The 27817-nt window shown below is 37.6% G+C and overlaps 1 protein-coding gene across 2 annotated transcripts in view; it reads right to left on the bottom strand.

Moving 5' to 3' along the window:
• The window catches only part of AGAP2 (ArfGAP with GTPase domain, ankyrin repeat and PH domain 2), an 823589-nt gene that overhangs the window by 101847 nt on the left and 693925 nt on the right, over nucleotides 1-27817 (bottom strand). For both annotated transcript variants that reach the window (XM_044083585.1, XM_044083586.1), the window contains exons 10-11: nucleotides 6428-6532; nucleotides 3644-3809 (exon numbers count right to left, since the gene is read on the bottom strand). In XM_044083585.1, coding sequence (XP_043939520.1) covers nucleotides 3644-3809; nucleotides 6428-6532 — 271 coding nt within the window. The remainder of the gene's footprint in view (nucleotides 1-3643; nucleotides 3810-6427; nucleotides 6533-27817) is intronic.

Below are 27817 nucleotides of genomic sequence, written 5' to 3'. Positions count from 1 at the left end.
TAATGGTGGAAAATAATTGTGCCACAAATGGAAAGCAAAACATAAACACTAAATCTGCAAGTATGTGATCCATGTAAAACACTACCTCAAGGTAGATGGTGTGAATGAAAACAATCAAGATGAAATGACACTCCAAGAACAAAAAATGGCATGAGGGATTTCAAGAACTCCTGTTGCAGTGGACATTTGATGTGAAATATCTCCTGTGGGCTGTAGACTTCTTGGGGTTCACAATGGTGGTTACTGAAATAACACTCAGTTAAGAACATGCAAATTACAGTTAAGGACAGTAACAATCTCACTACAGATGAGAAGTTGTCATGTTTACTAGCAGAAGCTAAACAGATATTCACTAAATATAAAGGAACTCTAAAGGGCATAAAGGTTAAAACTGAGCTAGAAAATTATGTTATAGATGATCTACATGCGTCAGATCTGTCCACTCTAATCACACTGGCACTTATCCATGCCGATTCTGTCAAGCATGTAAATATATCTGGGTTACAAGCTCTACTGAACATCCTTCTCTGAATTATCATATTTAATTTGATTTTTATGCTGATTGTAAATGTGATTTATTATGCTAAGTCACAAGCGTGCAGTAGCTTTTATGTCAGAAAAAACAATTGGATGTTGAAAGAGAGAGTTCTAGAACATATAGGTGACATTCGGAATAAGAAATCCATGAATGTTTTAACTAGACATGCTGTTGACTCTGGCCCTGCGCATTGTTTTAAATTTACTGTTTTAGAGATTAATGAATGAATCACTAGAGGGGGTGACATTAAAAATATTACGGAATGTACTGAGCTCAGATGGATCATTTTACTAAAAGCTGATTTGCTTCCTAGTTTGAATGACACTTTATCTATCAAGCCAATCTTGCGAGCATGTGGCTTGAGGCATTGATTTTATCGACCAATTTTTAATGAATGAAGTTTTTATGAATGGAGTTCTATGAATGAGCTCAGGTTACCTCATCTGTAGTAGGAGACATGTGACTTGTTTTGTGTTTTGATTGGCCACTTTGTATGTTAAGTATTGAAGCACTTTCATTGTTGTTTTATGGTCTGAAGAAGTGGCTATCAGCCACGAAAGGGCTTACCTTCTTTTATTGGCTTTTATTATTTTTATATTAAAAGTTTTGCATGTTCCAGCCATGGTGGTCAGCTTTGTTTTATGCTGTTCAAAATGTATTTACACTATATTTGTGACTCTGCCGATATATTAAGAGAAATGTAGTAAAAGTATAATATATTAGATTGCTTAGGCTGACAACATCAGAGGAGAAATATAAGGCTGAATTTGCTGAAAGACTTGGGGAGGTGTCAGCATAATGGGTTAGATGTTTAATTCACAGACACAGACACGGAGTTTGAGTCTCACCTTGGGAAGCAGAAATAGGCTTAAAAAAAGGACTCCTGGGTTCTTTAGCCTAGAAACCACTTAACACCTATTAGCTAAAAAAAGGTATTAGAGCATCTTATAAATGAGTTACAGAAAGAAATATTAGAAGCAACAAATTTCAGATGATCTCAGGAAGTCCGATACAGGTAGAATGGAGAATGTTGAATAAACTTTTACATTAACTTTTATTATGCATTATTTGATCATTAAAAACAAAGTTAGATATAGTTGTGCAGTAATTATGGACACTGAAGTTTAGATGAAAGTGGTGGGTAATTTGCCAATGTTTGTAATTAAGATGAGTTAAAACATCTTTAATTTAAACAGGGAAAGAAACAGGATGCCCTCCCTCCCTTCTGAGGCACACTAGCGATGTAGATTTAAGAATAACTAACACACTGTTTTATAGAAAAAATAATGACAAGGTCTCTGAAATAAAGAATCACTATAACTGTAACACAAGAGATATGAAGTACTTAGCTATGTGTTCATGTGATGTTTATTATGTAGACAAGTCAGTACACAAGTTAGCAAAATGACTGTACAAGCATCAAAAAATTATGTTATTAACCAGAAAAATGTCTTAGTAAGACACAGTCTAACCAGTTTCAATTTTAAGATGTGTGTTCTTAGTAATTGAGAAAGTATGCATGGATGCTTGAGGAGGTGATTTTGAAAACTTATTGCAAGCATGTGAATTAAACTGGCAGCCAGCTTTATTTGTAATGTTGCCACCAGGTTAAAATGACATAATAATCATTAAAGGCATTTTAAATTTGAGATCTTTAAAATGATGCATTCTAACTGAAAATAAATATGCATTCTTAAATTGTCTTTATTGGTTCATTTTTAAATAATATGATATTGATATACATTATTTAACAAGGACTTGATGTACTGAGTTTTATTTTTATGAAATTCTGGGAAACTAAAGAATAAAAGTGTTAAAATTTTCTGCGTTGTGCTCATGTGTTTGTTATTTTACTGTATACATAACCCAGGCAGAAAAGCAGTAGGCATCATGCACCTACCAACACTTACTTTTTGTTAACAGGTTAAAAACTGGTACCACTGCAGGTCTTGCCCTGTCTATGTAGAAGCAAAATGATAGGACTGTAAGACTTACTGGTCTTCCCTGCTGTCGGCCTAGATTGTTCTGGATATTTTGTGGCTTGCTTTTACAAAATGTACTAACTACTACCAGATGCTAAGTTTACATCTTTCTGTTGTTGTGGCCCTGACTTAGAAAGGAATGTTACAAAATTTACAGAAAACAAACATGGACTTGGTGGAAGTGCATAATGCCCATAACAAGAAATTACATGGAGCTGAGAAAATGTTAAAATTCACGAACTTCTCTGTTACAAATCTGATTTAAATATCTTAAAATGGGAGCAACTGGTTACTTCTCACAATATATTTCTGTTTTCCCTGCATTCTAGGTTGCAGGATTATTCAAGTGGACTACAGAACTCACATCAAGGTGTCCCAAGTTTAACTCAGGCTATAGCAATGATCACTAAGTTGTCAAGCAAATCATGTGACCCTCTATTGTTCTGGTGAGTTGTGAAAACAGGTTAGGAGGACTCCAGAAAATAAGAACATGTAAAAGTACATCCTTTACCGGTAAGGTGGAGCTAATGTAACTAGAGAATAAAATAATACTTTTATTGATGCTCTGACAATGGTTCTTTTACACTTTTTAAGCAGTCCACTGATCTCAGGCTATGGTCTAATGTTATAAGCATTCTCTCCCTTGCACCTGCATCATGCAATTCAGCACACTGGGGAATAAGCACTCTTCGGCAATCGTTGTTTCTGTAGTGGTTAAGAGTTTTACGGGGCAGCTTGCTTGTCCAAGACCCGACCGTCCTCAGAGGGTGTACCACACACTCGCACACATACTCACACCTACGGCCAGTTTAGAGTATTCAATCCATCTAATGTATTTCTTTGGAAGTGGCATAGATAATTTTGGTCATAGCTTAACTGGTAGGGATGACAGTGCATGGAAACTTAAGGAATGATATACTTTGGGTACTTTTTAATTTCCAGATTGAATTGAGCAGTGATTGCTATCTACAATGAAAAAAAAAATGTAAAAGCAACATGTTCTTTGCAGAGAGGCGGACGTGTTCATCTTTTTCTATAGACACTGACATACTTGCTGCATTTTTCTTACTTTCTTAAATGTTGCTGCATTTATCTGCTAATAGGAGTAAAAGCATTTACTTACTTGCATTTTCTGTAACTTGCATGCCACTCACATCCTTCACAAGTCCATTGATGTTGGAAGAAGAAGCTCCACACGAAGAGAAGGCTCGTGGAGGCCGTTTGCCTGGCACCTTCACTGTTGTCCTAACCAGGTCAATCTCTTTCCCATGGTTATTCTGCATGTAATCCTTAATGATGACAAAATGAAATACTGAGATATCATCTAGTTTCCTTATTATTTTCTTATCCACATTTCACTACTGCATTCTGTACCTGATCTCCTAAGAAATATCAAGGGGTAACCAAACTCCCCAAACCCCCCACTGTGTTATTTAACATTAGGGTGGTGTTTTACCTTATGACTCATACTGTCTAGCAAACCATCATGTTCAGAAATCTCAGTTTCATTTTAACTCCTCACTGATTAACTCACCTCTATCAATCTATGCTCCCAGGAGCTTTGATTAAACCTATAATGCTCTATATCTATCAGCCTACAGCTCTCTATGTCCATCCTGTCTCTGGCTTACACTGCAGCTCATTTCCCTGTGCCCTCTTGCCATCACCTGTCTTCACTTATGTCCTGGTTATGGCAACAGCATTTTTCTTATGCCACTCTACAGTCAGTTGGACTCATCAGATCCATCTATCTATTTTATTAAGATCTGATGCATCTTCTAAGATGCAGGTAGTGGAATTTTGCTATCGCTGAAAAATGTTCTTCTGCTGTGCATTAGCTGACACATGTGTATCACATGGTATGCCAAGCTAGAATGAATCTGGCAACACAACTTAAAATGTTAGTGGCAAAGGTCAATATTATGCTGGTGTGTGTGTGTGTGTGTGTGTGTGTGTGTGTGTGTGTGTGTGTGTGTGTGTGTGTGTGTGTGTGTGTGTGTGTTTGTGTGTGTGTTTGTGTGTGTGTATGTGTGTGTGTGTGTGTGTGTGTGTGTGTGTGTGTGTGTGTGTGTGTGTGTGTGTGTGTGTGTGTGTGTGTGTGTGTGTGTGTGTGTGCGTGTGGTGAAGGGGGACAGATACCAAAGATAATGTTGATATCTTCCCATGGTACGGGGCACTGGAACATGCACATCAGGAACAGAGCTCCCACGTCTAGCAGCTGGATGCTGAAAGTAAGATTACACTAGATGGCATCATGCAACAGAGAATTACCAATGATGTGAGGGATGGAAGCTGCGGAGTGTGAGCAATAAGAAGGTCATCATGGCAAAGACACTCTGGTAGACAAAGTGGGTACTGTGTAGGAACTCTTAACTAAGGGAAACATGAAAGGGTTTAACTTGCAAGGAAAGGATATAGGATAGAAGGGGACATGGATGGTAGCACATCATAAAATCCATGTTTTACAAAGAAACTCTTTGGGGGTAGTGAAATACAGCACAGGAGTCTGTACAGAGTCAGTACTGTTGTACACTAGTGAAGAGGTTCAAGGGCAGAGCTAGATGAAAGAATGGACTGGTTGCAGGTAGTCACCTACACAGATCCTAGATGAAACACCTGAAGAATGAACAGGTTACAGGTAGGCAGCTACATGGGGCCTAGGTGAAACACCTGATGAATAGATAAGTTGCAGGTAGGCAGCTACACGGGGCCTAGGTGAAACACCTGATGAATAGATAGGTTACAGGTAGGCAGCCTCAACAGACTACAGCAAGGATTACAACTTTTTCTGGTGTCCACACTTGAAAACTCCCTACTGATCTATGGGATTTTGTAGGACAATACATGTAGGACAATACATACCCTCTGGTAACTAAAATGATTCAAATTACTATCCTAGTTCAGGCTTACTGTTACTGAATTGTAATTGCTTCTACTATTTTGCATCAAACTAAGCTGTTTTAATCATAGCACTTGAATTTTCCTCAATATCTAGAGGAAAGAAAGAAAATGTAGTGTTTTTAGTATATTCTGCCATTTATGCTCATCTGTCAAGTAAGAACTGTCTTCAAAAATAGAAACAGCTGCTAACCTTATCTTTTTCTATCAACCTCTTTATATGTGTGTTCCAGTAACTCTGTCTCTGCCTTCCAGATAGCACTTCTGGGACTGCTTTGCAAAGAGGACTTCATCTTCTTTTACACTGTGCTGTTGTTTCATCTCTCCATATTGGGAAAAGGTAGGGGTGTACAATGAGTTTAGAGATTGTCCCCTTTACTTAACATTATGGTGTACTGAGCTTCTAGACACATTTATGGGACAAAGATACAGTAGTGTCTGTCATAACCCTCTCCTAAGGGAAGGACAACCTCTGCTAGACAAGCAGCAACACCCTCTGCTAGTTGCTCCAACTGATGGTGCAACTGGACTGGAAGACAGAATACTTCCCGTATGCTACTAGGTCAGCTCACTTTTCCTTTATAGAAAAACAAAAAAAGGAAGATTTCAGTTACCATTTGGCAGTCAAAATTCTACCACATCCCTACAGGAAATGAAATAAACAACCTCCATGCTCACTGCAAAAGGACTCTGCTTTACATGTTGACGTTTTCTATACTTAAAATTACTTCAGAATGGAAAACGCATTTTAATTTTCATGGTTAACCTGTATCTAAACCCTAGTTTTCTAAAACTACAATATGCTCTTTAGTAGTCTATTGCTTGCTGTGAAACACCCCATATGCCCCACATTTTATCAAATTCCCTCACTTAGTTTAATACTGCAGTATACGTACAGTCAGGATTGAGTATTACTACACGATACTGTCGTGTTGGACAGGTAACATATTTCTATAATCTTTATCAGACACAGTGATGTAATTTACTATTCTCTTTTTGTTATGCTTACATTCATATTTGGGTGATAGGACAGGACCCCATTATTGGACAGTGTGACATACTTCTTCTTCCACTCTTTGTTCAGGGAATGGCCACTTCTCTTCTGCAAAAAGCTCTGAATGGAAAGAAGCACATAAGAAGGAAAGGGTTATTTTTCTGTTACATAGCACAGTGACTACCAGTAATGACATCTGTCCAGTAACAGATGGAGATAGTTTCATAATGTCTTAAAATACAAACATCATGCATTCAACCTGAAGGTTTCAGCGTGTTGCCTAAACGTTAGAAGTAGGTGTTTCATTAAAAATATATCATTGTAATACAGATTAAAAAACATAAGATGTCCTTTCTATCTTGATGATTGTAACAGCAATAATGCTTATTAAAGGTTGTATGCCATATAAACTACAAATTCTCTCTATGCAGCTTGGAGATTAAATCATTTTTCTTTCTTTCTTTCTGTCCTTTACTTTTCTTTCTTTCCTTGCACTCTGTGCTGCTGAAGTTCATGCAAATGTCTATAGTAAGAAGACAAATAAAAGACATGCCACAGTGTCAGAAATTAAAACACCATAATAGTAGCATACTAAATATATTAAATATAAATAACTAATATGGAAATTAAATCCTTAGAGATATTAAGAATAAGCAGTAATGCTCTCCAGTGTGGGCATTATATGGAAATAACAGACTGCCAGGGTCTTTGTGAAGCTCAACCGGGCAGCATTATTGTGCTCAGCAAATGATCTCTGTTTGCTTTTTTTTAGTTCATTGTCTGGTTTTGTAATTTTAAAAGATATTTTAAAGGATGCTTTTGTTTCTTTGCATTTTTGGAAACAGTATTCCCTTTCCTTTATTTATATTTCATATCCTATACTACTAGAAATGGACAGATAACTATTTATGAATATATGCATCTGATTGCAAATCTAGGTGTGCATTTGTGTGTCTGTATCTATTTATGAGTCTGTGTAATTCAAAAAAAATTCAGGTAGCAACATTTAGCATTGTAGTACTTACCTGACTGATGCTTTGGCATTCTGCTTTGAATTTTATCAGACAGAGCACATAGTGGAGTCCAACTGGAGCTATGACATTTTGTACAGCACTTTAGTGCAACAGATAACTAACACAGAAAAAATAATTTTATTTACATTTTGATTAGTAACACAAATGTTCGCTAATCACTTTTTTGAACTGCCAGAGCCAGACAAATAATTTGACATCTATTTTAACAGATGTCAAAGTAGCTGTCTATCATGGCATTTGATGACTATTTTGACAGCTGCCAAACCAAAGCATTCAACAACTATTAAGAAAGCTATCGGATAGCTATCAAATCTAGTGATCTGGCGGTTCAATGCCTGTATTATACAGCTGGTAAGAAGCTTTACAATGGCAGCTTTCTTTGTAGAGAATATGTGTTGTTTGTTCTCGTTCTTTGTCTGGGTATATTTAGAATTCATAGGTTCATAGGGTGTAACTAGGCTAACGACCACTAGAGCTCTTACAAGCCTAGCTATGCAGCCGAAACCAATTGGGTCCTGAGTATTATAGATGTCTGTCTTGGGGGGGTTGTTAGTAGGGTGGTAACTAAGGATTTGTGTGTGTGTGGGGGGGGGGTTGATTAGAATATTACTTTTCTTATTGATGGCCTCTGCCCATAGCACAATGTCTTGGAGGTTTGACCAACCACATTTCAACATTTTCAAAGCCTCTGGCTAATGAATGTTAATTGAAATGTTTAAAGGTCTACAGGTATATTATCAAACTCCTACTTTACTAAGACTCTATTATGGACTTTTTCTTCAAGTATAAACATTTTAGGAAATAGATGCCAATACTACATCATGGTTCAAAGTACTACAGCAGTGCCCAATTTGTTTAATATGTATACAAAGTATTTCACTGACATGAGCACATAGACAGTGGTTAAAATATAGAGCATATCTCACCTGTCAAAGAAAAGAAAAGGAGTTACAATTTAAAACACTCCTAATGAGAGTAATTACACACACATGTGGTGTTTGGCAGGTGTTAGTCTGTCAGTGACAAAAATTTACTTCAGGTTCAAGGCCTAAGGCTGACAAAAGACAAGGATGGGTTCTTGAACAGCGGTGTCAGTCAGCAGCATATGTATCCAGCCTTGATGATTCACAGGAACAGATGGAAGAAAAATACTTTAGTCCTGTTCACACTAAAGTATAGAGCACCCCAGTAAATTACACAGGAAGGGATATGCTGTGTTGGCCTTCAGTTCTGAGGTACAGGTGCAGGTGATAAACACAAAGCTTATTCTAAGAGGTGGACTGTAGAATAGTCTGTGTGTTGTACCTTTAAGAAGCATTTCCAAGGACAGCACGTGCATATAAACAGCAACCACATGCTAGCTTTAGTGCTATTTTGAGAGTGCAGCCAGAGTGTGAGCATGTATGAGTGTGATAGCTAGTTCGTTTACAAGTTATCTAAGTTAAAGTTATTAAGCCTCAATTCTGATGTATTTGTACATAATAAAGCTGCTTGAACAGAACCCACAGATGTTCATCTGTTTAATACTGACCAGACAAGTGACATGGTATCAGAATTGGGATTACAGAGACTGCTTTTCAGAGCTATGAGATGCAGAGTTAACAGTGAAGGTAAACTAAGTGAACCGAGTACAAAAAAGGTCCAGAAATGAATGAATGAAAAGGAATGAAAACTTGCATGAACAATTTATTTTACCAGAAAGATAAAATGGAGCATTACAGGAGCACAGAATGCATTATTAAGTAAACAAGAGGCACAAAAAGTGTATTAATTAAATGGAATGTTTGAAGTTAAGATAGCTGATAAAACGATTATCAGAAAAGAACATAAGGGGTTTGGAATTACCTCAGAATTGCAAAACAAGCATGTTTAAAGTAAAATGAGCATGTTTAGAGTAAAACAAGCACAAGAAAAGTATAATGGGCATGAACAATGATTAAACGAGCAAAACAAATATAATAAAGGGCAAAAAGGGCACATTAAGCATAAATAAAGCAAGGCAACTGCATGTTTTTTGGCAAAGTATTGTGTTTTGGCATAAACTACTGCTTTGCATTGATTGAAGCTATTCAGAGCATAACTAGAGTTATTCAAAGTATCTCAAAGTGTGTAAAAGTGCTTACAGTGTATGTTTATTACTGTGGATTTATTTTGAAAAGTTTATTGTGTGCAAAGTGCAACTGTTTCATAAAGTGCAGTCAAAATACTGCCATTTCGAAAAGTTTATTGTGCTGGGTGTGTCTATTCACAGAGTGCTGCTATTACAGAGTGCTTCTTACACTGTACAGACTTATTTAGCAAAATACAGCCATTTTGGGAAAATTTCAGTGTGCTGTGTACCGTTTATTCGCAAAGTGCAGTTACTTCAAAATGTTTCTTAGTCTGAGCTTCTTCTGTCCAGTTTATTCACACAGTGCAGTTACTTGAAATGTTTCTTACACTGATAAGAGGTGATTTCTTACAGTACAGTGATTTCAAGAGTATTATTGTGCCCAGGAGACTTATTTCACAAAGTTCAGTTATTCATAGGCTTGTTGTGCTATTGGGCATAGTTACAAGAACTGGCATAAATTTCCAGCATATGTATATGTGTGTGCATTAGTGCATACTTGCAAAAGCCTTAATTGGTATGTGTTAATATGGCAGAGGCATTTCGCAGACCAGATCCACTTGTATTTAATCAGAATATTACAGAGAACTGGAGAATATTTGAGCAAGAGTACAATATTTTTATACAAGCAACTTATTCTGACAAAGATGCACACACCAGGGCATTCATTTTGCTAAACCTTGCTGGGTCAGAGGCCACTGAAAGAAAGTGTTCATTTGTGTATGCACCAGCAGTGTATGAAGGAGAACAGGAAAAAACATAATATTGTTGTACAGGCTGAATCAAGGGAAGACTCAGAGTGTTTGAAATGCAAATTCAGGGAAAATTTGCAGTCCCCCAGAGAGATGTTACATTTGAAAAGCATTTGCTTTACACAAGAGATCAAAAGCCAAGAGAAACTTTTGCAGCTTATGTTAATGACCTTAGAAACAAAGCTTAAACATGTAGGTTTAGTGATTTAAAAGATGAGTTAATAAAGGACAGACTTATTTGTGGTATTAATAGTGCTGCAGTGACAAAGATTTTGCTTCATGACAGTGATTTAATGCTGAGCAAAGCTAGTGAGATTTATGAAATCCATGAAGTTACAGAAAGGCACACAAGTATGCTTGCAAGTGATAAGAGCATGGTTTCAGCAGGCTCCAGAGCAAATGTAGACAGCATGCAACATGTGGCTAGTAGAAGTAGGCCTAAGTACATGGCAGCTGTAACCTCTGTGGGTGTGGCAGGTAAAACCTGTAGTTTTCCAGCAAGCTGTAAGACTAGTTCAGTGAAAAGGACATGCTCAGTGTAGTACAAGGGTGAGTTAGCAAAACTCAAATCAAGCTTTATTGTTAATTGCTGAAATTGTGATGCCAATCATGAGTCTAAAAGATAAAAATGCTTAGCATTTGGTCAGCAATGCCTCAAGTGTAAAAATGGAACCATTTTCAAAAGTTTTGCAAATCAATTAAACCTCACACAGTTATAAAGAAGGGTCACTTAAAAAAGCAAGTTAATTAGATAGAGAGCTGCAACCCTACTTTCTATGTAGATGGTGTATCAGTAATTGGTGAAAAGACTGACGCAGTAGATTTGGTGGCAAAGAATGAAGTGTTTTATACTGTCCAGATCAATGGTCAATCCACAGAGGTCAAAGTAGACACTGGTTCAATGTGCAATGTTATGTCAGCAGACACATTTGCTAAGGTGAGAGCTGGTGAGCAACTTAATGTGGCCAGTTGTTTGGAACTTGTTGCTTATGGAGGTGAAGAAATTCAAACTGAAGGCTCAGTAGTGCTTTCATGTTATTTGGTTGGGAACTGCTTACTATTCTATATAGTCCGAAGACCTGTGCAGTCATTATTGGGTCTCAGAGACAGTTTGAGAATGAATCTGCTTTCCTTTACCAAAGAAGTTCATCACATAAGCACATCTCACTTCCAATTTTACTGATGCTATTTTCTCAGAGTATGCTGATGCTTTCAATGACAAGTTAGGCAAACTTCGAGTTGTGTATTTTATGAAGTTAGACCCAGAGGTCAGTCCAGTGGTGAGACCAGCAAGAAAAGTTCTGACAGCTATGCAGAATAAAGTCAAAGCTCAGCTCGATAAAATAGTGAAGCAAGGTGTAATTTGTCCAGTTACAGAACCTAATGAATGGTGTCATCCATGGTAGCAGCCCACAAAAAAGGCTCAGATGAAATCAGAATATGCATCAACCCAAGAGATTTGAACAAAGCATTAAAGAGACTGCATTATCCTATGCATACAGTTGAGGAAGTCACAGCCCTAATACTGAAATGCTACTGTTTTTTCTGTCTTGGATGTAAAAAGTTCATTTTGGCAAGTGATGCTTGATTGCAAATCTTCACTACTGACTACATTTAGTACCCCGTTTGGAAGATATAGAGTTCTCAGGATGCCATTTGGAATAAATTCTGCAAGTGAAATCTTTCAGCGTGCAATGGAGCAAATTTTTTCAGGTTATCCTTGTACCATAATAGTAGATGTTTTATTGGCTGGAGACAATGGTGAAGCAGAGCATGACAGAAACCTTAGGAAAATTCTAGACAGAGCACATGAAGTGAACTTGAAGCTCAATCCTCTGAAGTTCAAATTCAGACTACCAGAAGTTACATATGTAGGTTATTTATTTACTAGCACCGGCTTGCAGCCAGACCCGTCCAAGCAAGCAGTCATTCTTAAGATGCCAGTACCAGATAATGTTCAAGCTCTACAATGTTTTCTTGGTATGGTCAACTGTTTAGGCAAGTTTATACCAGACTTCAGTAAGTTGACAGCACCTTTGTGAGAGCTGATGTGCAAAAATGTTGCATGGTCTTGGTTGCAACAGCACCAGCGAGCATTTGAAGACCTTAAGCAGAAAATTGCCACCCCACCTACATTAAGATACTATGATGTCAATAAACCAGTAACTCTTTCCTGTGATGCTTCAAAATTTGGTCTTGATGCAGTTATTCTTCAAGAGGGCAGGCCAGTAGCCTATGCATCTAGAAGTATTACCCAAACTGAAATGCAATATGCTTAAATTGAGAAAGAACTTTTGTCAATAATATTTGCATGTTCAAAGTTTCATGATTATATTTATGGTCAAGCTATTCAGTTTGAAACTGATCATCAACCTCTAGTCACTATTTTAAAGAAGCCTATGCATTCAGTTCCAGAGAGATGCATAGGTTGTAAAAGTACAACTTCAAAATGGTCTGCAAAAAAGGCAAAGTTCTTTATCTGGCTGATACCTAATCCAGATCACCCAGAAATACAACAGACAGCTTAATGCAGAGAATTTTGACTTTGATGTCATGGAAGAGTGCAATTCTTCTACCACGAGACTTGATGAGCTGAGAGATCATACAAAGACCGATTCCATTTTGCAAAAGCTCAACCACTTCATTAATGTTGGATGGCCGTCAAAGCAATCTAGTGTACTGCCTGAAGTGCAAACTTATTTTCCTTACAGAGATGAGATGTTGATGGAATATAGTACTATTTTCAAAGGTCCTAAAATTGTTGTTCCTGCTTCCCTTCCTTACAACGTGAATATATCCAGATTTTACATTGTGGTGACCCGGGTTCCAAATCTACCAAAAGAAGGGCAAGAGGACTAGTATTTTGTTCTTCTCTAGCAAAAGATATTGATAAAGTACTTTCTTCTTGACTAAATTGCATCTGCAAAAAGAACCACTTCAGCTAACTCAAGTTCCTGAACTACCTTGGTCAACAGTAGCCACTAATATATTTGAGTGGAACAATCAGCATTACTTAGTATTGCTAAACTCTTATTCGAACTGGTTTGAGATCGATTTACTACCTAACCTAACATCCACTGCTGGTATCACCAAGTTGAAACATCATTTCTCAGTCCATGGGAGTCCACAGAAGCTTATCTCTGACAACGATACCCAGTTTACCAGTCAGTTGTTTCAGAAATTTGGAAAAGAATGGTACTTTGTACATGTTACTGGTAATCCAGAATACCCACGGTGAAATGGACTAGCTGAACGTGCAGTACAGAGTGCAAAGCAATTACTAGAGAAGTCAAAGCATAATAATACAGATCGCTTTCTGAATTTACTCAGTCTCAGAAACATACCCTGTGATGATATACTTGGCTCTCCTGCTCAGAGATTTCTATCTAGGCAAACCAGAAGAACCTTGCCTATCAGTTCCAGTTTGTTGAGGCCTAAAGAAAGGAACAACAGAACAATCACAACCCAACAATTTAGAAAGCGTTCTTTCCAGAAATCCAGCTATGATAAATCGATCAGATTTCTCTGTCCATTGAAATAAGGAGAGACAGCGAGGATACAAATGGTGAAAAGTTTCAACTGGATTGGTCAAGTAATAGGTATATGAGCCGACCCAATATTCTACTTCAATGGAATCAAGTAACAGGTATATGTGCTGACCCAAGATTCTACTTCAATGGAATCTGAGGGTGTGGAGTACAGGGGGAATCGCAGACATCTTCTGCCTGTATCAAAATTGATATCATAGCATTGTTCCTGTGATACAGAATCTAGATCTCAGAGTAATCCATACAATGTTCCTGTTAGAGAACATGTCTTAACTCCTACTTCCATTCCTGATGATGTTCCTGATGTCTCCAAAGTTGAACATTCAGCAGAGACAGTCCCAATTGCTAGACCTAGTTCTAATTTCTATGTCACACGATTTGGTTGTATTTCCAGACCTAGTGTGAAATATACAGTAACCTGGACATAATTATCTATATGTAATTAGTTCTGTATAATTTGTCAGAGAATTATTTTATATCAATTGCATGTCAATTAATGCCGTAAACAAAGCATGACTCCCTCAAGAGGGAGGATGTAGAATAGTGTTTGTTGTACCTTTAAGAAGCATTTCCAAGAGTAGCATGTGCATATAAATAGCAAGCACGTGCTAGTTTCAGTGCCATTTTGAGAGTGCAGCCAGAGTGTGAGCATATATGTGTGTGATAGCTAGTTTGTTTACATGTTTATCTACGTTAATGCTATTAAGCCTCAATCCTGATGTGTTTGTACATAATAAAGCTGCTTGAACAGAACCCACAGATGTTCATCTCTTTTATCCTGACCAGATGAGTGACATGGACTTAAATGGCTCAGTTTAGCATTATGGCCTGTACTTTCTGGTCCAAGAAGAAGAACAGAGAGAAACATCAGATGACCAGAAAACACCCGAATAGTGCTAAGAAAATTAACCATAGGATGTCTGATATAAAGGAAGATTGACTTCACATTACACAGTTGATCATGGATCAGCTACTAGAAGATATGTGAGGATATTCTGGTTCTAACAATATGCTCATAGAAAACACAATTACTGTTGCTCATACTAATGAAAACAGTGGACTTTGCTGCCATCTGTCCAGAATGGTGGCAGAAAGAGTCCTAAATGGAATTTAGAAGCAAACACACATGATTTATTTTTTAAACAACTTGACTCAGGGAAGACTTTATACACTTCTTCCACGTTAGGACAATAATCAGAAGTATAGTGAAGCTGAGACTATTCAGATTAAAGTGCAAATAAATCAAATAAGTCAAAAAAGGCAAATCTTGAAAAAGAATTACATTGTAAAGCTTGACAATTTAGAAACATCTTTATCAACAGAGCGCAGATGGCTAAGTGGATTAATGGAAGTGAATAGAATGAAACTGCTGCAAGTAGCAGGAAGTGCTCCATGGAAAGGTCCAACATAATGCACAAGAACATGGCAGAGCCTTGGAACAGAACAGGTAAAATAGATTGAAATGACAACTGATTCTACACAGAAACATTCTAGGACAGCTGAATTAAAGCACACTCAGTCAGTATCAGCATGGGAATAGAAATAAACGTCTGAGGATATGCACAAACAGTGATACACAGTGCATTAAAATCAAATTCATGAAGAGTTGCATTGACTCAAGGGAATTTAGGGAGCTGTCACTTGGACTCATACCGTGAGTATACTTAAATCATTTGGCTACTGTCATGGCATGGAAGATGAGCTGAAAATTATAATTAAACAAGAAACTTAAATATTGTGGATGACATGGTGAGAACAGTAACAAAGGCTAGCACCCAGATTAATGATATTTGCATTATTGTAGATACACCTTCTCAAAAACCATCCCCAAAGAAATATAATGGCTTTGCCTCAAGGTGTCTTCAGTGTAAATTAATTCCAGCTCATGTATATACAAAAACAGACATATGAAGAGTTAAAATCACAACTAATAAATTAAATACTACAATATTTCAAAACACTAAGAAAAAGTGCAAGCAGCAACAGCAGTGCTTAGTAAATATAACAATAAAAGGGTAAAATGGGGAAAATGACTAATTTTACATTTTAAACATATCTACGTTCAGGACTGACAGGTACTATAAAAGAGCTGTAATCTCATAATGCTCTTATATTATGTCATCTGGTGAAATAAGATATATTATTTGCCTAGACAAAAAGTATGCTTTATTTAATTTTTTTACATTTATACTTGTGTTTAGCCTGTCTGGTGTACTTACTTGCCTAATTTTTCTTATTAAATTGAACACCTTTATAATATAACTTTATCTCTCAAGTCCCATTTTATTGATTGCTTTGTAAAATTTATTGCGGAAACAAAAACAAAGATTGGAGACAGCAATGCCCTACAGATTTTCTAGCTGCTTTCTGTGGTGTTTCCTGATCAATTTAATTTGAAACTTGCCACTTTCACTCTGTTCGATTACCTGTGGAATTCATGTATTCAGTCTGAGCCAATCATTCAGATATTTTGCTGTCATCTTTCTGATTTAGTTTTCTTTCCCTCTCTCTCTTTCTTTCACTGAGAATTTGACAGTTGATCATCTTACTGTTGTCAGTACCCTATTTTTCTGATGTGCCCCCCTAGGCTATATTTATTGACTTGAAGATGTCTGCATTTTGGAGTTGTGCATGGTCATGAACAGTGTATGACTGAATTTACATTAAAGTCTGTCTCTGAATATTGGAAGCTGGCTGTTTTTTAAGTTTCATGAGGTGACATACTTTCTTTGATTGGTATCACTATCCAGTTCTATTTTGACAATGCACAATTTAACAAATTTCTGTCTAATTGGATTTTATTGTACTCTACATGATTTAGAAGAGTGACATTATTCTGTATGACAGACATTAATGTGTTTTTGCAGTTTTCCAGACTTCTTATTAAACTTATTACCTATTTAGTGTATTTTTGTGAGAGATGTAATGATGGATATAATTTCTCATTGACACATTGTCAAGCTCTATCATTTACCTGCCTTTTGTTTTTCTATTGTGTTTTCCTCCATAGTGGTGTTTACATTCTGAGCTTCACTTAAATTTTTTATGCATTGTTTCATGAGACACTTTTCATGAATTATGTATATATGTATGTTCTACTCATTCCTAACTATTTATATTATAATTTCAAATATATTTATTAGTATTTCATGTTTTCAAGTTAATCTGTTCATCATTTGTTAGTACCTCATTGCGGAGCAGAGTCGATATTATCATTCAGTAGGAACAAGGAAGAGAATCTAATATCAAACTTCATGCTGATTTTTTGTTTTTAATTGCCTTTTTTTGTATTCTACAGTGCTTAGATAATAAGTACACTAAAGAACTTGAATATGAACTTAAAGGGGGAAGCATTCAGGACAATAATAACTTAAATTAAATAGAAGGAAACAAAGGCATTTACTTCTCAGAGGTCAAACCAAATGTTAAGATTTTATGGCTGAAAAAAGTTTGTGGTTGACTGTAAAAGTGGTACCATCAATAACACCCCAGAGGACACTAAGATTTTCCAAGATGGCCATTCCTAAGCAAGTGGTTGGCATCAAAACCATGGACTAAAACTAAATGCCAAGAAATGTATAACAGTATCCTTTGGAAACCAGGACTTCCCTTGTAACTATCAAATCAACCACTCCACCCTGAAAGTTGATTCTGTAGTCAGGGATCTGGGAACCCATGTAGATAAGGAAATGTCTTTTGATCTCCATATATTCTCTAGTGTAAGGATTTCTATTTTCATTACATAGCTTATTTATAAAGGTATGACTTCCAGGTCCACGGATGAATTTATTTTACTGTACTCAGCTCTCATGAGGCCAATCACTGACTATAATGACTCTTCCAGTATGCATACCTGTCCAAACACTAATCATAACTGGAAAGACTGCAATACTTTCTCACTAAAAAAAAAAAAAAAAAAGAAAAAAAAAATCAGGTGCCTCAGTCATAAAAATTATGCTGACCATCTCAAAGCTTTATCTTTCTTCTTGGTATCAGAGAGGCTGTTAACAGGATCTATATTATTTCAGTGAACACTTAAAATAGCAAACGCTGTTTAATCGAACCAATAAAGTCGAAATCCCTAAATCTCGAACACACTGAACAGCGATTTTTTTCCCAGGGGAAAAAATTGCTGATCCGTATAAAAAAAATCCAAACATAAAATAAAATGGGGGGCTTTCCCCCCACACCTCCCAATGTGGGGGGCTGTGCCCCTCACACCCCATACTTAAATATACTAACTCCAGGATTGCACTGCAGTGGAGGAAATGGCAAAGTCCCGAACACAGCCCAGTGATTTTTTTCCCTGGGAAAAAAATTGCCACTCCGTGTGGTCAGGATTTAGGGATTTCATCTTTATTGGGTCAATTAAACATTATTTGCTATTTTAAGAGTTCACTGAAATAATATAGACCTTGTTAACAGGGAACTTCTCTTTGCATATAGAGCCTCAAACAAACCCTATCCTTTCTGACCTATTACACATTCACAACTCCAGTGGTAGCTTGAACACCTGCTCAATAAATCTCAATCTCTTTTGCAACGTAAATAGGAGACGTTGGAGTGACAGGTATGTATCACAGAAAATACTGCTTCTATGGATCCATTTTCCACTCCACATAAAGCAAAGTACTTCTCTTACTCATACTTTGGATGAATGGATGTGGAACTGGAAATTCACCTCCTCTTTAGTACCCTTGCCCTTCACGGCTATGGGCAACCAGTAAACGTCACAGCACATTCCTGTTCTGCCTGTCTCTGGGTTACTCATACACAAAACACAAGGACCAAAAAAAACTACAATGCAAATGTAAGACCTTACATCTTAATATTCTTACAAATCAATATTCTATTAAGTACCTATGAACCTATAAAGCTATCTTTCTACCTTTCAAAAGGAGAGAGAAAACTACCTGGTATAAAGACTTGGGAAGGAGGAATGGATTCAGGAGGCAGGAAGAGCAGTCTGGAATATCAAGAACACAGTGGCAATATATCTACAACTGCTTAGTGAAGCAGTGCAAGGAAGCCTTAGCTATAAATCAAATGATTTAAAATGTTTGGCTATTTATTTATTTCCTTCTTTCCTTCTTTATTATTTACTTTATGATGTTGTTGAATTTAACATGTAAGTTGTCTGCACATAGTTTTAGAAATAGTGAACGGTTCTACTGAAACAGTAAAAAACAAGGAAGGTCAGGGGAAGGATATATTAGTCAGAAGGTAAGGGAACAGATACCGAGACCATGGTTGCTAAGTTAAATTCATAGAAATGCCTCTGAATGTGCCTGCCTCGATATCACCAGATATGATACCCAGAGATTTAAAATGGTTTCAGTTTATCTGAAGGATGCCAGCTTAAGAAAAACATGATTAGGAGATTCAGTGTGAATCAATCAGACCATATAATGTAGATTTTTATAACTTATATGGAGATTGTGTAACCACAGAGCAGGTTGCAATAGTTTTATTTATTTATTGATGTTTGATAACTAGGAAAATCCGACTGGGTAGGAGCCTGCTTTTAGCAGAGGCCTGGGGAGAAAAGCTCTAAAGTATTATAAAACATTTTAAGAACAATACATTTTAAAGTCTTTAAAGTAATACAAAAAACAGCTTCAGTTTAAATAATTATGCCAAATTAGGCATAAACAAAACTTCATAAATTCTAACACACCAGACCAGTTCGTCTTATCCCCCACAAGGGAAGACAACATTCTCGACTTGGTTCTCACCAACATGGGCAACCGCTGCACCACTTCCATTCTATGTTCTTCCCTGGTGAGATCAGATCATTGGTCTGTCTCATTTGAAGTTTGTATCCCACCCAACCCCTCCCCAGCCAGAACCAGGCTAAAAAATTTCTCAAAAGCTGACTACAACCTCCTAAGGGAGGGTATCAGTAGCTTCACACCACCACCACCCTCAAAGGATGCAGATAACTATGCTAAACAGTACACCGATGCAGTATACAAGCACCTGTACAACTGCATGGACTAAGCCATACCCAACAGAACTATGTAAGTCTCAAATCATGAACTAAAAACAAGAAAACAAGAAAAATGGAAAAAAGGCTCCAACGTTTAAAATCCAAACATGTATTTAATTGAAAACCAACTGCATGTAAGCACTTTTGTTCAAACACAATTACATTGAACTTCTTTAGACCAACAGAACTAAAACCTGCTCTTGAAGAGAACACAAACCTGTCTGGTGGACATCCTCTATTAACAGGCTTTACAACAAAAGGTAGAAACTGTTGTCCAAGGGTAAAAAGGAAAAAAATTCCAAACTGGAAAAACTCCCTCCTTAGCCTCAACAAGCAAATTAAGTCACTAGTGAAAACCTCCAAAGCCAATTATGAGTTGAAACTAGCCTCCGAAACAAAGGGAAACCACAAGTTCTTCTTCAGTTACATCAGGAACCTCCATGGCAAAGCCCAGGTTTGTTCCAAATTAGTACTTAGTGGTACCACTAACACTGATCCTGTTGACTTAGCCAACCTGTTAGCTGATAGATTCAGTACAAACTTCACTTCCCTATCCCCCACAAAGGCCCTTTCAACATCCCCAATACTTGTCCCACACCTCACATCTCTGTAAATCAAGTGTTAAAAGCCCTATCAAGGGCAAAGACCACAGCTTCCATGGGACCTGATAGTATCCCAGGCTGTATTCTGCACCATCTCAAGCAAGACCTAGCTTTGCCATTGAGCACCCTATTCAACCACAGGCTAATTACAGGCTTCATTCGAGCAGAGTGGAGAACTGCCATTATCATCCCCTTGCACAGTGGTGATGCCATTACTGATCCTGGAAACTATCGCCCCATTAGCTTAACAAGTCTGATCCATAAAGCCATGGAGCAAATTATTATGGATCTCATAAACAAGGACATAGGCAATCTCCACTCACTTGATCCCACCCAATTCGGATTCGTCAGGGGCATATCTTGCCTTTTGAACCTGGATGACTTCTTTGAGACTGTCACCAAAGCCCTGGATGAGGTGAAAGTTAGTATATACAGCTTACCTTGACTTGGCCGAGGCCTTTGATACAATTCCCCACTCAGGCATCATTGAGAAGCTAACACAACCTGAGGTAAATCCCTGTCTTGTCAGGTGGGTGGCCAACTGGCTCACTAATAGGACCCACAAGGTCAAAATAGGTGCCACCACCTCCAACAGCAGACCTGTCACCAGAGGTGTTCCCCAGGGATCTGTCCTGGGACCCCCTACTGTTTGGCATCTACTTCTCAGAGGTCCAGGCAAAGACAAAGGGCCCATGGCTGACTAAGTTTGCAGATGACGTAAGTTGGGTGCTGTCATTGACTCCAAAAATGATGGTAACATACTGCAAGAGGGTCTCACAGCTACAAATAACTGGTGCCAAAGTCGTGGCCTTAAGTTAAATGCAAAAAAATGTATTATCATACCATTCAGCAAAAACTTGGCCCCTACTGATTATCACATCAACGGCAACCCCCTAAGCACACAATCTGTGGTGAGACACCTGGGTACTCAGGTTGACAACATTCTCACATTCGACCATCATGTGGCAGCATTGGTCAGAAAAGCCTTTTACTTGGTTCAGCTCATAAGTAAAGGGATTGCATCCAGGAAAAAGGAGGTTACTACCTCTCTGTACTCCTCCCTCATTAGGCCTATAATTGAGTACAATGCCCCATTTGGTATGTACCTCTCCAAACACCTGCACCAACTGGAAAGGCCACAGAAATACCTCAGAAAGAGAATCCATGGCCTCCAACATCTGTCCTATGTGGACAGGCTGAAATCACTATCACTCTACTCAGTATCATACAGATTGCTCAGAGGTGATCTGTGTCTCATCTACAAGGCAATATCGCACCCTGCCCTACTAGAGATGCTCCATATCCATAAGTTTAACTCCTTGCGCATTACCTGCTCAATAGGCCTAAATCTAATATGCAACATCAACAAAACCTGCTGGAGAGACAGGTTTGTCTTCCAGAGGCTGCCCCATCTCTGGAATAGACTTCCCATACATGTCAAACAGAGTACCTTGCTGAACCTCTTCAGGCGCAACCTTGATGAGTGTATGGGAAACCATACATTTGTCCCAGGGGTTCCACCTTTGTCCCTCATTGACAGGGGGTGACAGGTGCTGACTGAGGGTTCTGTTTTGGGGATAAAACCTTGGCTAGGCTTGTAAGGGCCCCAGGACCATTAGCCTAGTAAACACCAATGATCCTATGATAATATGAAAACATTGGTCAAAAATATATACAAGTTATATGATAAGGATTCAATAATTTGGGAAATTTTAGCCAGTTTATACAGAAATTTAAGGTAAGTTAGGATAATACAAACAGGAATTACAATACAAAGTGGGAGAAAAGCAGGCGTATGGTATATTTAGAGATAAAGCCAGGGGAGAGAAATTGAAAGACATAAGGAAATGAGTGATGAAGGGAGAGTAAGGAGATGTAAGGTAAGAATACGTATTTGTCCACATTTAAGGATATCGTTTATCCTGGTGTTGAGCAACAACAGTACCAGCTTTTGGCTAGGAAGTCTTTCAGAATGGTTTTGAAGGATGGAAGGAAGGGTACTGACCTGATGGATACAGGTAAGGAGTTCCAGGCCTTAGCAACATTGTACAAGAACAGACAATGCCCAGCAGATTTGATAGGTTTGTGGACAGACTGGAGTTTTTGGTCATTCGATTGTAACGACTAAATGGGAACATAGTTATGCAGAATGTTATTTAGTGATCGACAAGCAGATGGATTCTGGATAATTTTATAGGTGGTAAGAAGCTGTATATATGTTAGTTGATGTGGTAGTTCTAACCAATTTGGGTCTTTTAGTGCTTAGTCAGTGGTGGGTTCTGAAAGGGGTAAGTGCTGCAAATTTAGCAACTTTGTTATAGCATTGTTCAAGTTTTGATTTTGTCATGCCTGGAGGTTAGTAAGGATGGCAATGTAATAAAGAAGTGTGAGGAAGAGATAAGTAGTGGCAAGTGTAGTTTTAGTTGCATTGGTGAGAACATTTTTGGTCCTGTAACACATCGCTAGTTTTTGATGAGTTTTTCTTATGCAATTTTGTATATGCAGGTCGAATTTAAGATTATCATCCACTTTCATCTGTAATAATTTACTATGACAAGTGACTTCAACAGTTATATTATCAAGAGAGGACTTTAAATTGTATTTTTTGATGGGAGAGGGATTTGGGTGAAAAAGTAGTGTTTTTTTTTCAGGGTTCAACATTATTTTTGAATTAGAAAACCATGTTTCAGTTACTGTTAAGAGTTTCCTGAGTAATTTTCTTGAGGTGTGCCTTGTTGTCAGATGTGCAAATGAGTGTGGAGTCATCTTTGTACTGTATTAAGGAGGCCTGGTGTGTGGATATGTGGAGGGTATTGTTGAGAATCTTAAAGAGGAGGGAACCAAGGATGCAGCCATGTGATACACTAGTGGTGGTTAGGAGGTATGGAGAGCGGGAGAAGTGCCATTTTAATAACTGATACCTATTGGACAGGTAGTTTTTGGACCATAGAAGGGTGGGCTGAGAGAGAGCTGATGAGGGCATTCGAAGCAGAAGTTTGCTTTGAGAAAAAGTTTCAAAGGTGTTATACAACTCTAGAAATAAAGAGAAGACTAGTTTACCTTTATCTCTAACTTTATTAACAGTATCTATATAGGTTAGAAGTGCAGTATTAGTACTATAGGAAGGACAGAAGCTATATTATGTGAGGGACAGGAGTTCTTCCTACAGGAGGGAGTTTAGAACTTATTTTTGAATACATTTTCATGTATTTTGGAATGGGGGATAAGATTGCTATAGGCTTAACACGTTAGTAATGTCTGTTGAATTTCTGCCTCTGTGTAGAGGGATAATGTGTGACTTTTTTCAGAGAGACAGAATGTGAGATTCCTGGCTTGACCTATTTACAAGGATTGAGGCAGGGTAGGCAATGCTATTGGTTGCTATTTTAAGGTACTCACTCGGAAGGTCATCTGAAGTAGAGCATGGTTTGAGTTTAAGTATAGTTTTATATAGGATGTGGGTACAGGTTTGTAGGTGAAGGTAGATGTGGTGATACATGGCTACTGGGCAGAGTTAGGATTAGATGTTGGGGAACCCTTGGTTAGAGATGTTACACTATATGAAATAAAAGTTGAACTGTATTGTGGTTTTGAGTGATGAATTATTGGGAGAGGGGTTAGGGTTGAGTGTATGGCCTACATGCAAGATTTCTTTAATGACTGTCCAGAACCTTTTATAGTTGTGTTTACTATTATTCTTAAAGTTATTATAGTATATTTTTTGTCTTCATTAATTTGCATTTTAGTACGATTGTGAAACATTCTGAAGTTCTCAAGATATTGTGGTGTTTTATATTTTTGCCATTCTTTCCATGCCTTTCCTCTATCCTGCATTAGCATTCTACTCTTTTTGGATAGCCAGATTGCATCATTTGTTTTTAGTCTCTTCCTTCGAGTAGGTGCAAAGCTATTCAGGATATTTAGGAAAGTTGTACTGAATTAATTTACAACATCATCTAAGAGGAGGATTTTTAGAAAGTTGCAATTAATAGATGACAGGGCAGTAATGAAAATTTCTGGGTTAAACTCGGAAAGGTTGCATGCTGTTTTATAAACATGCTGTTTAAGTGCATGTGTGAGATGTCTGGTTGTATAGATAGGGAGATGATCAGTGAGACATTCAGACATTGTACCACATGTGGTATATTTGCTGAGGTCTGATACTTGGATCCAGTCTACTAGTGAATTTAAATTCTTGCTGTAATATGTGGGGCTATTAATTAGCTGTGTGAAACCAAATAAGTTTACACTAGATGTAGGGGAATTAGAGTTTATGTCCAACCAAATGACATTCACATCACCTAGTAGTATTTTTTCTTGTGGAATTGTTATGGATATCCAATGTTGGATATCTTCCAGTACAGCTGTATTGGCTTTGTTTTACAACACTACACCACCAGCCGTTCTGTGCAGAAATGGGCGTGGTGAGAGTGACTGACATGCCTGGTGCATGTGATGTGACAAGCCATGCAGATTTAGCAGTGTCATCATAAATATTCATTGTGCTGTCATAGTGTGCCCTTCTCTTCAAAGTATCGCGACCTTGGTGTTGGAATATGTAGGCGATGAACATACAGCACAAGCATAGTGTTGTAAAACAAAACCAAATTTAGAAGGTCTAAATCATAGAAATGATCCTTGAGTTCTGTCTGCAGGTGTGTTTTTGGGGGGAGGGGGCTAAGAGTAGATAACAGATCATGCAGTTGTTAGATATTCTGAATAAACACATAGCCTTATTCAGGCATTGATGCAAGTATAACATCCATTCAAAAATCTAGTCAATCATATAGATATAGTGCTAGAATATTTGCCCTTGGAGCCCTCTTTATTTTCCTAACGTTTTCCCATAAAGTTTGACATTTTTTAAGGGTACAAATATTGTAAGCTACAGAAGAACTCTGAATAACTGTTCAATATGTATATCTGAAGACCATTTTATTCTGATAATAAGGAAAGTGCTCCTCTTTGTTGCCCATTGCTGTGCTTTTTAATGGCAAACGTTGAGAGGTATGCTAGCATTGAGAATGTGTAGTTAATTTTAAATCCTCCTACAAGGTAGCCACAGCTGCATGGTGCAGTTATTTGAAAAAAAATGCCTCTTCTAGTACTCAATAACAGTTTAAGAAGGGTTAAAGGAGCCTCTGTTATTACAGTGTAAAAGTGACTGTATGCTGGTTAGTTTGTTTTTGCTTGAGTGATGTATCCTTCTGCAGTGACTGTAATGACCAGTGTCTGATGGTGGATTATAGTTTCTAAATACCATTTTTATACTTAGTTAACTAATGTATTTGCAATATTCTATTAATTTTTTACATTTTTGTTTTTGCAATGTGCACGTGACATTGTTTATCCTAATGTCTTGTAGCCTACGTAGTGGCTGAAGACGGTCTTGCACAGTCCACCTACCAAGTATTAAACAAGTAGAAGCGAATGATTGAATTTAAAAAATGCCTCTATTCACTATTAGTGTAAGAGTTAGTTTGGTACATTTAGTTGTAGTGGTGGAGTCAGCATATGCTGTGACAACAAATTCTATAGAAAAGTACTCATATTGTTTTGTCTGCACAGGTGTGTATGTATAAGAATTGATGACTGGAGAAGAGTATAACATAGTTAAGTACTGCTTTCCTTGCTGGGACTTCTAGGAGGTCATGATCATAAGGTAATACTTGCTTTGAAATGCTTTCTTTATTTGATATATTTAGAATGGGTGTAATTTGCTCAGAGTGTCTAACAATTAATTTGAATGATATTTCATTAAAACTAAATTACAGGAGGAGAGATGAATGTCCCCTCTTCTAAATGGCAGTAGACTGAAAACCAAGATGTGTGCATAGTGCTAGGATTATGAAGAGGGTTACCATCAATGTGGTGGCTAGGGACCAGGTAAGCTTTATTGTACACATGTAAGGGTGGCACACAGTTGGGGCTAGTAACACTGATGCTAACATTATCCTTAATGATGACACTACGAATCAAACAGGCACTGACGCTGACCTTTTTTTTTTACACCTTTCCTTTATTATACAAACATTATATATTGGCTTATGGGTTTGTTGGCAGTGGAAGACTGCAGTTCATGTTTACTAAACCCAAATGAATATTCTTGTGGAGGAAGCACATCTACTGATGTTTATTCCGAAATGTAGAAAAAAAAATCATGTTCAGGGTGTTGAGTGGAGTTTGGGAGGTCCTTGCTACTGGCATCTGGTGAGGTAGTGTTGTAAAACAAAGCCGCTCTTTAAAATTGTTTACGTTTCAGGAAAGCAATAAGAAGCTCTACTGAAATTAATTTTGGTGTTGGTTTGTTTTACAGTGTGAATGTGCTAGTTGGAGGGAAATATTACATCAACCCCACCACCTTTCTGCTTTATACGGTTATCACGGATGATATTATAGCTGGAAAGTGGAATTTACACGTTGTTTATACTGGGTTTAAACAAAGTGAGAATATCAGCCTTATGTTGAATAATCTAGGCTTATATTGGGTAATCCACCCTCAGGTCAAATTATAACAGAGAGTAATCAGTTTATAGCCAATACAAAGCAATTAGAAGACAGGTACAAAGTGGAACAGGTTTTATTTAATTTCCTGAATGCAGAAACCCATCAGCCAGGATTACCAAGTAATTGGCATATATAGTGTAAACTATTGGTCAAGAGAAAGGACAGTAGGCAAGTAAGCCAACTTAGTAAGTAGCTCTTAGAGTGCAAGACCTGCTCTTTGGTGGTGGTAGGGGGTGGGGTGATAAAGCCAATTCCAACACAGATAGTTATTTGACTACTTGAAGTCGATACACAGCAAGGTTCTTCAAATTACATTTGCTTCCATTAAACAAAGACAAAATTTTCAGTGAAAATGTCCTGAAGTTGGCCCTTGTGGCAGAGCTCCTGCAGTACTGGGGTCAGATGCAGTGATCACAGGCTATTAAACAAAGACAAAATTCTCAGTGAAAACGTTTGTGGGTTGGGCCTTATGGCAGAGTTCCTGCAGTATCAGGGATGGATGTAGTGACCACAGGCTATTAAAGACAAAATTCTCAATGAAAACATTTGTGGGTTGGCCCTTATGTCAGAGCTCCTGCAGTATCAGAGTCAGATGTAACTCTGCACTGTGGAGGAAACTGGTGACTGAGTGAAAGAGAAGTGAATGATGTAGAGATATTTAGCAATACATCCTACCAGTTAAGGGAGTGGAGGCTAGTAAAGCTTCCTTCATAGAGATGGGTGGGAAGCTTCTGCCCTACTTCACTTTGGGCTCAACTTTCAATCTTACTGATTGGTTGTCTCCACTTAAGTAGGCTTTACTTAGATAAACCATATTCCTATGAAATATGTACATATATTAAAAAGCAGTGTATGTTTTGTAC

Source organism: Protopterus annectens, chromosome 9.part0 (genome assembly GCF_019279795.1).
Source record: "Protopterus annectens isolate FY-2018-M chromosome 9.part0, PAN1.0, whole genome shotgun sequence".
NCBI lineage: Eukaryota > Metazoa > Chordata > Ceratodontiformes > Protopteridae > Protopterus > Protopterus annectens.
This window is presented reverse-complemented; position numbering and strand designations above follow the sequence as displayed.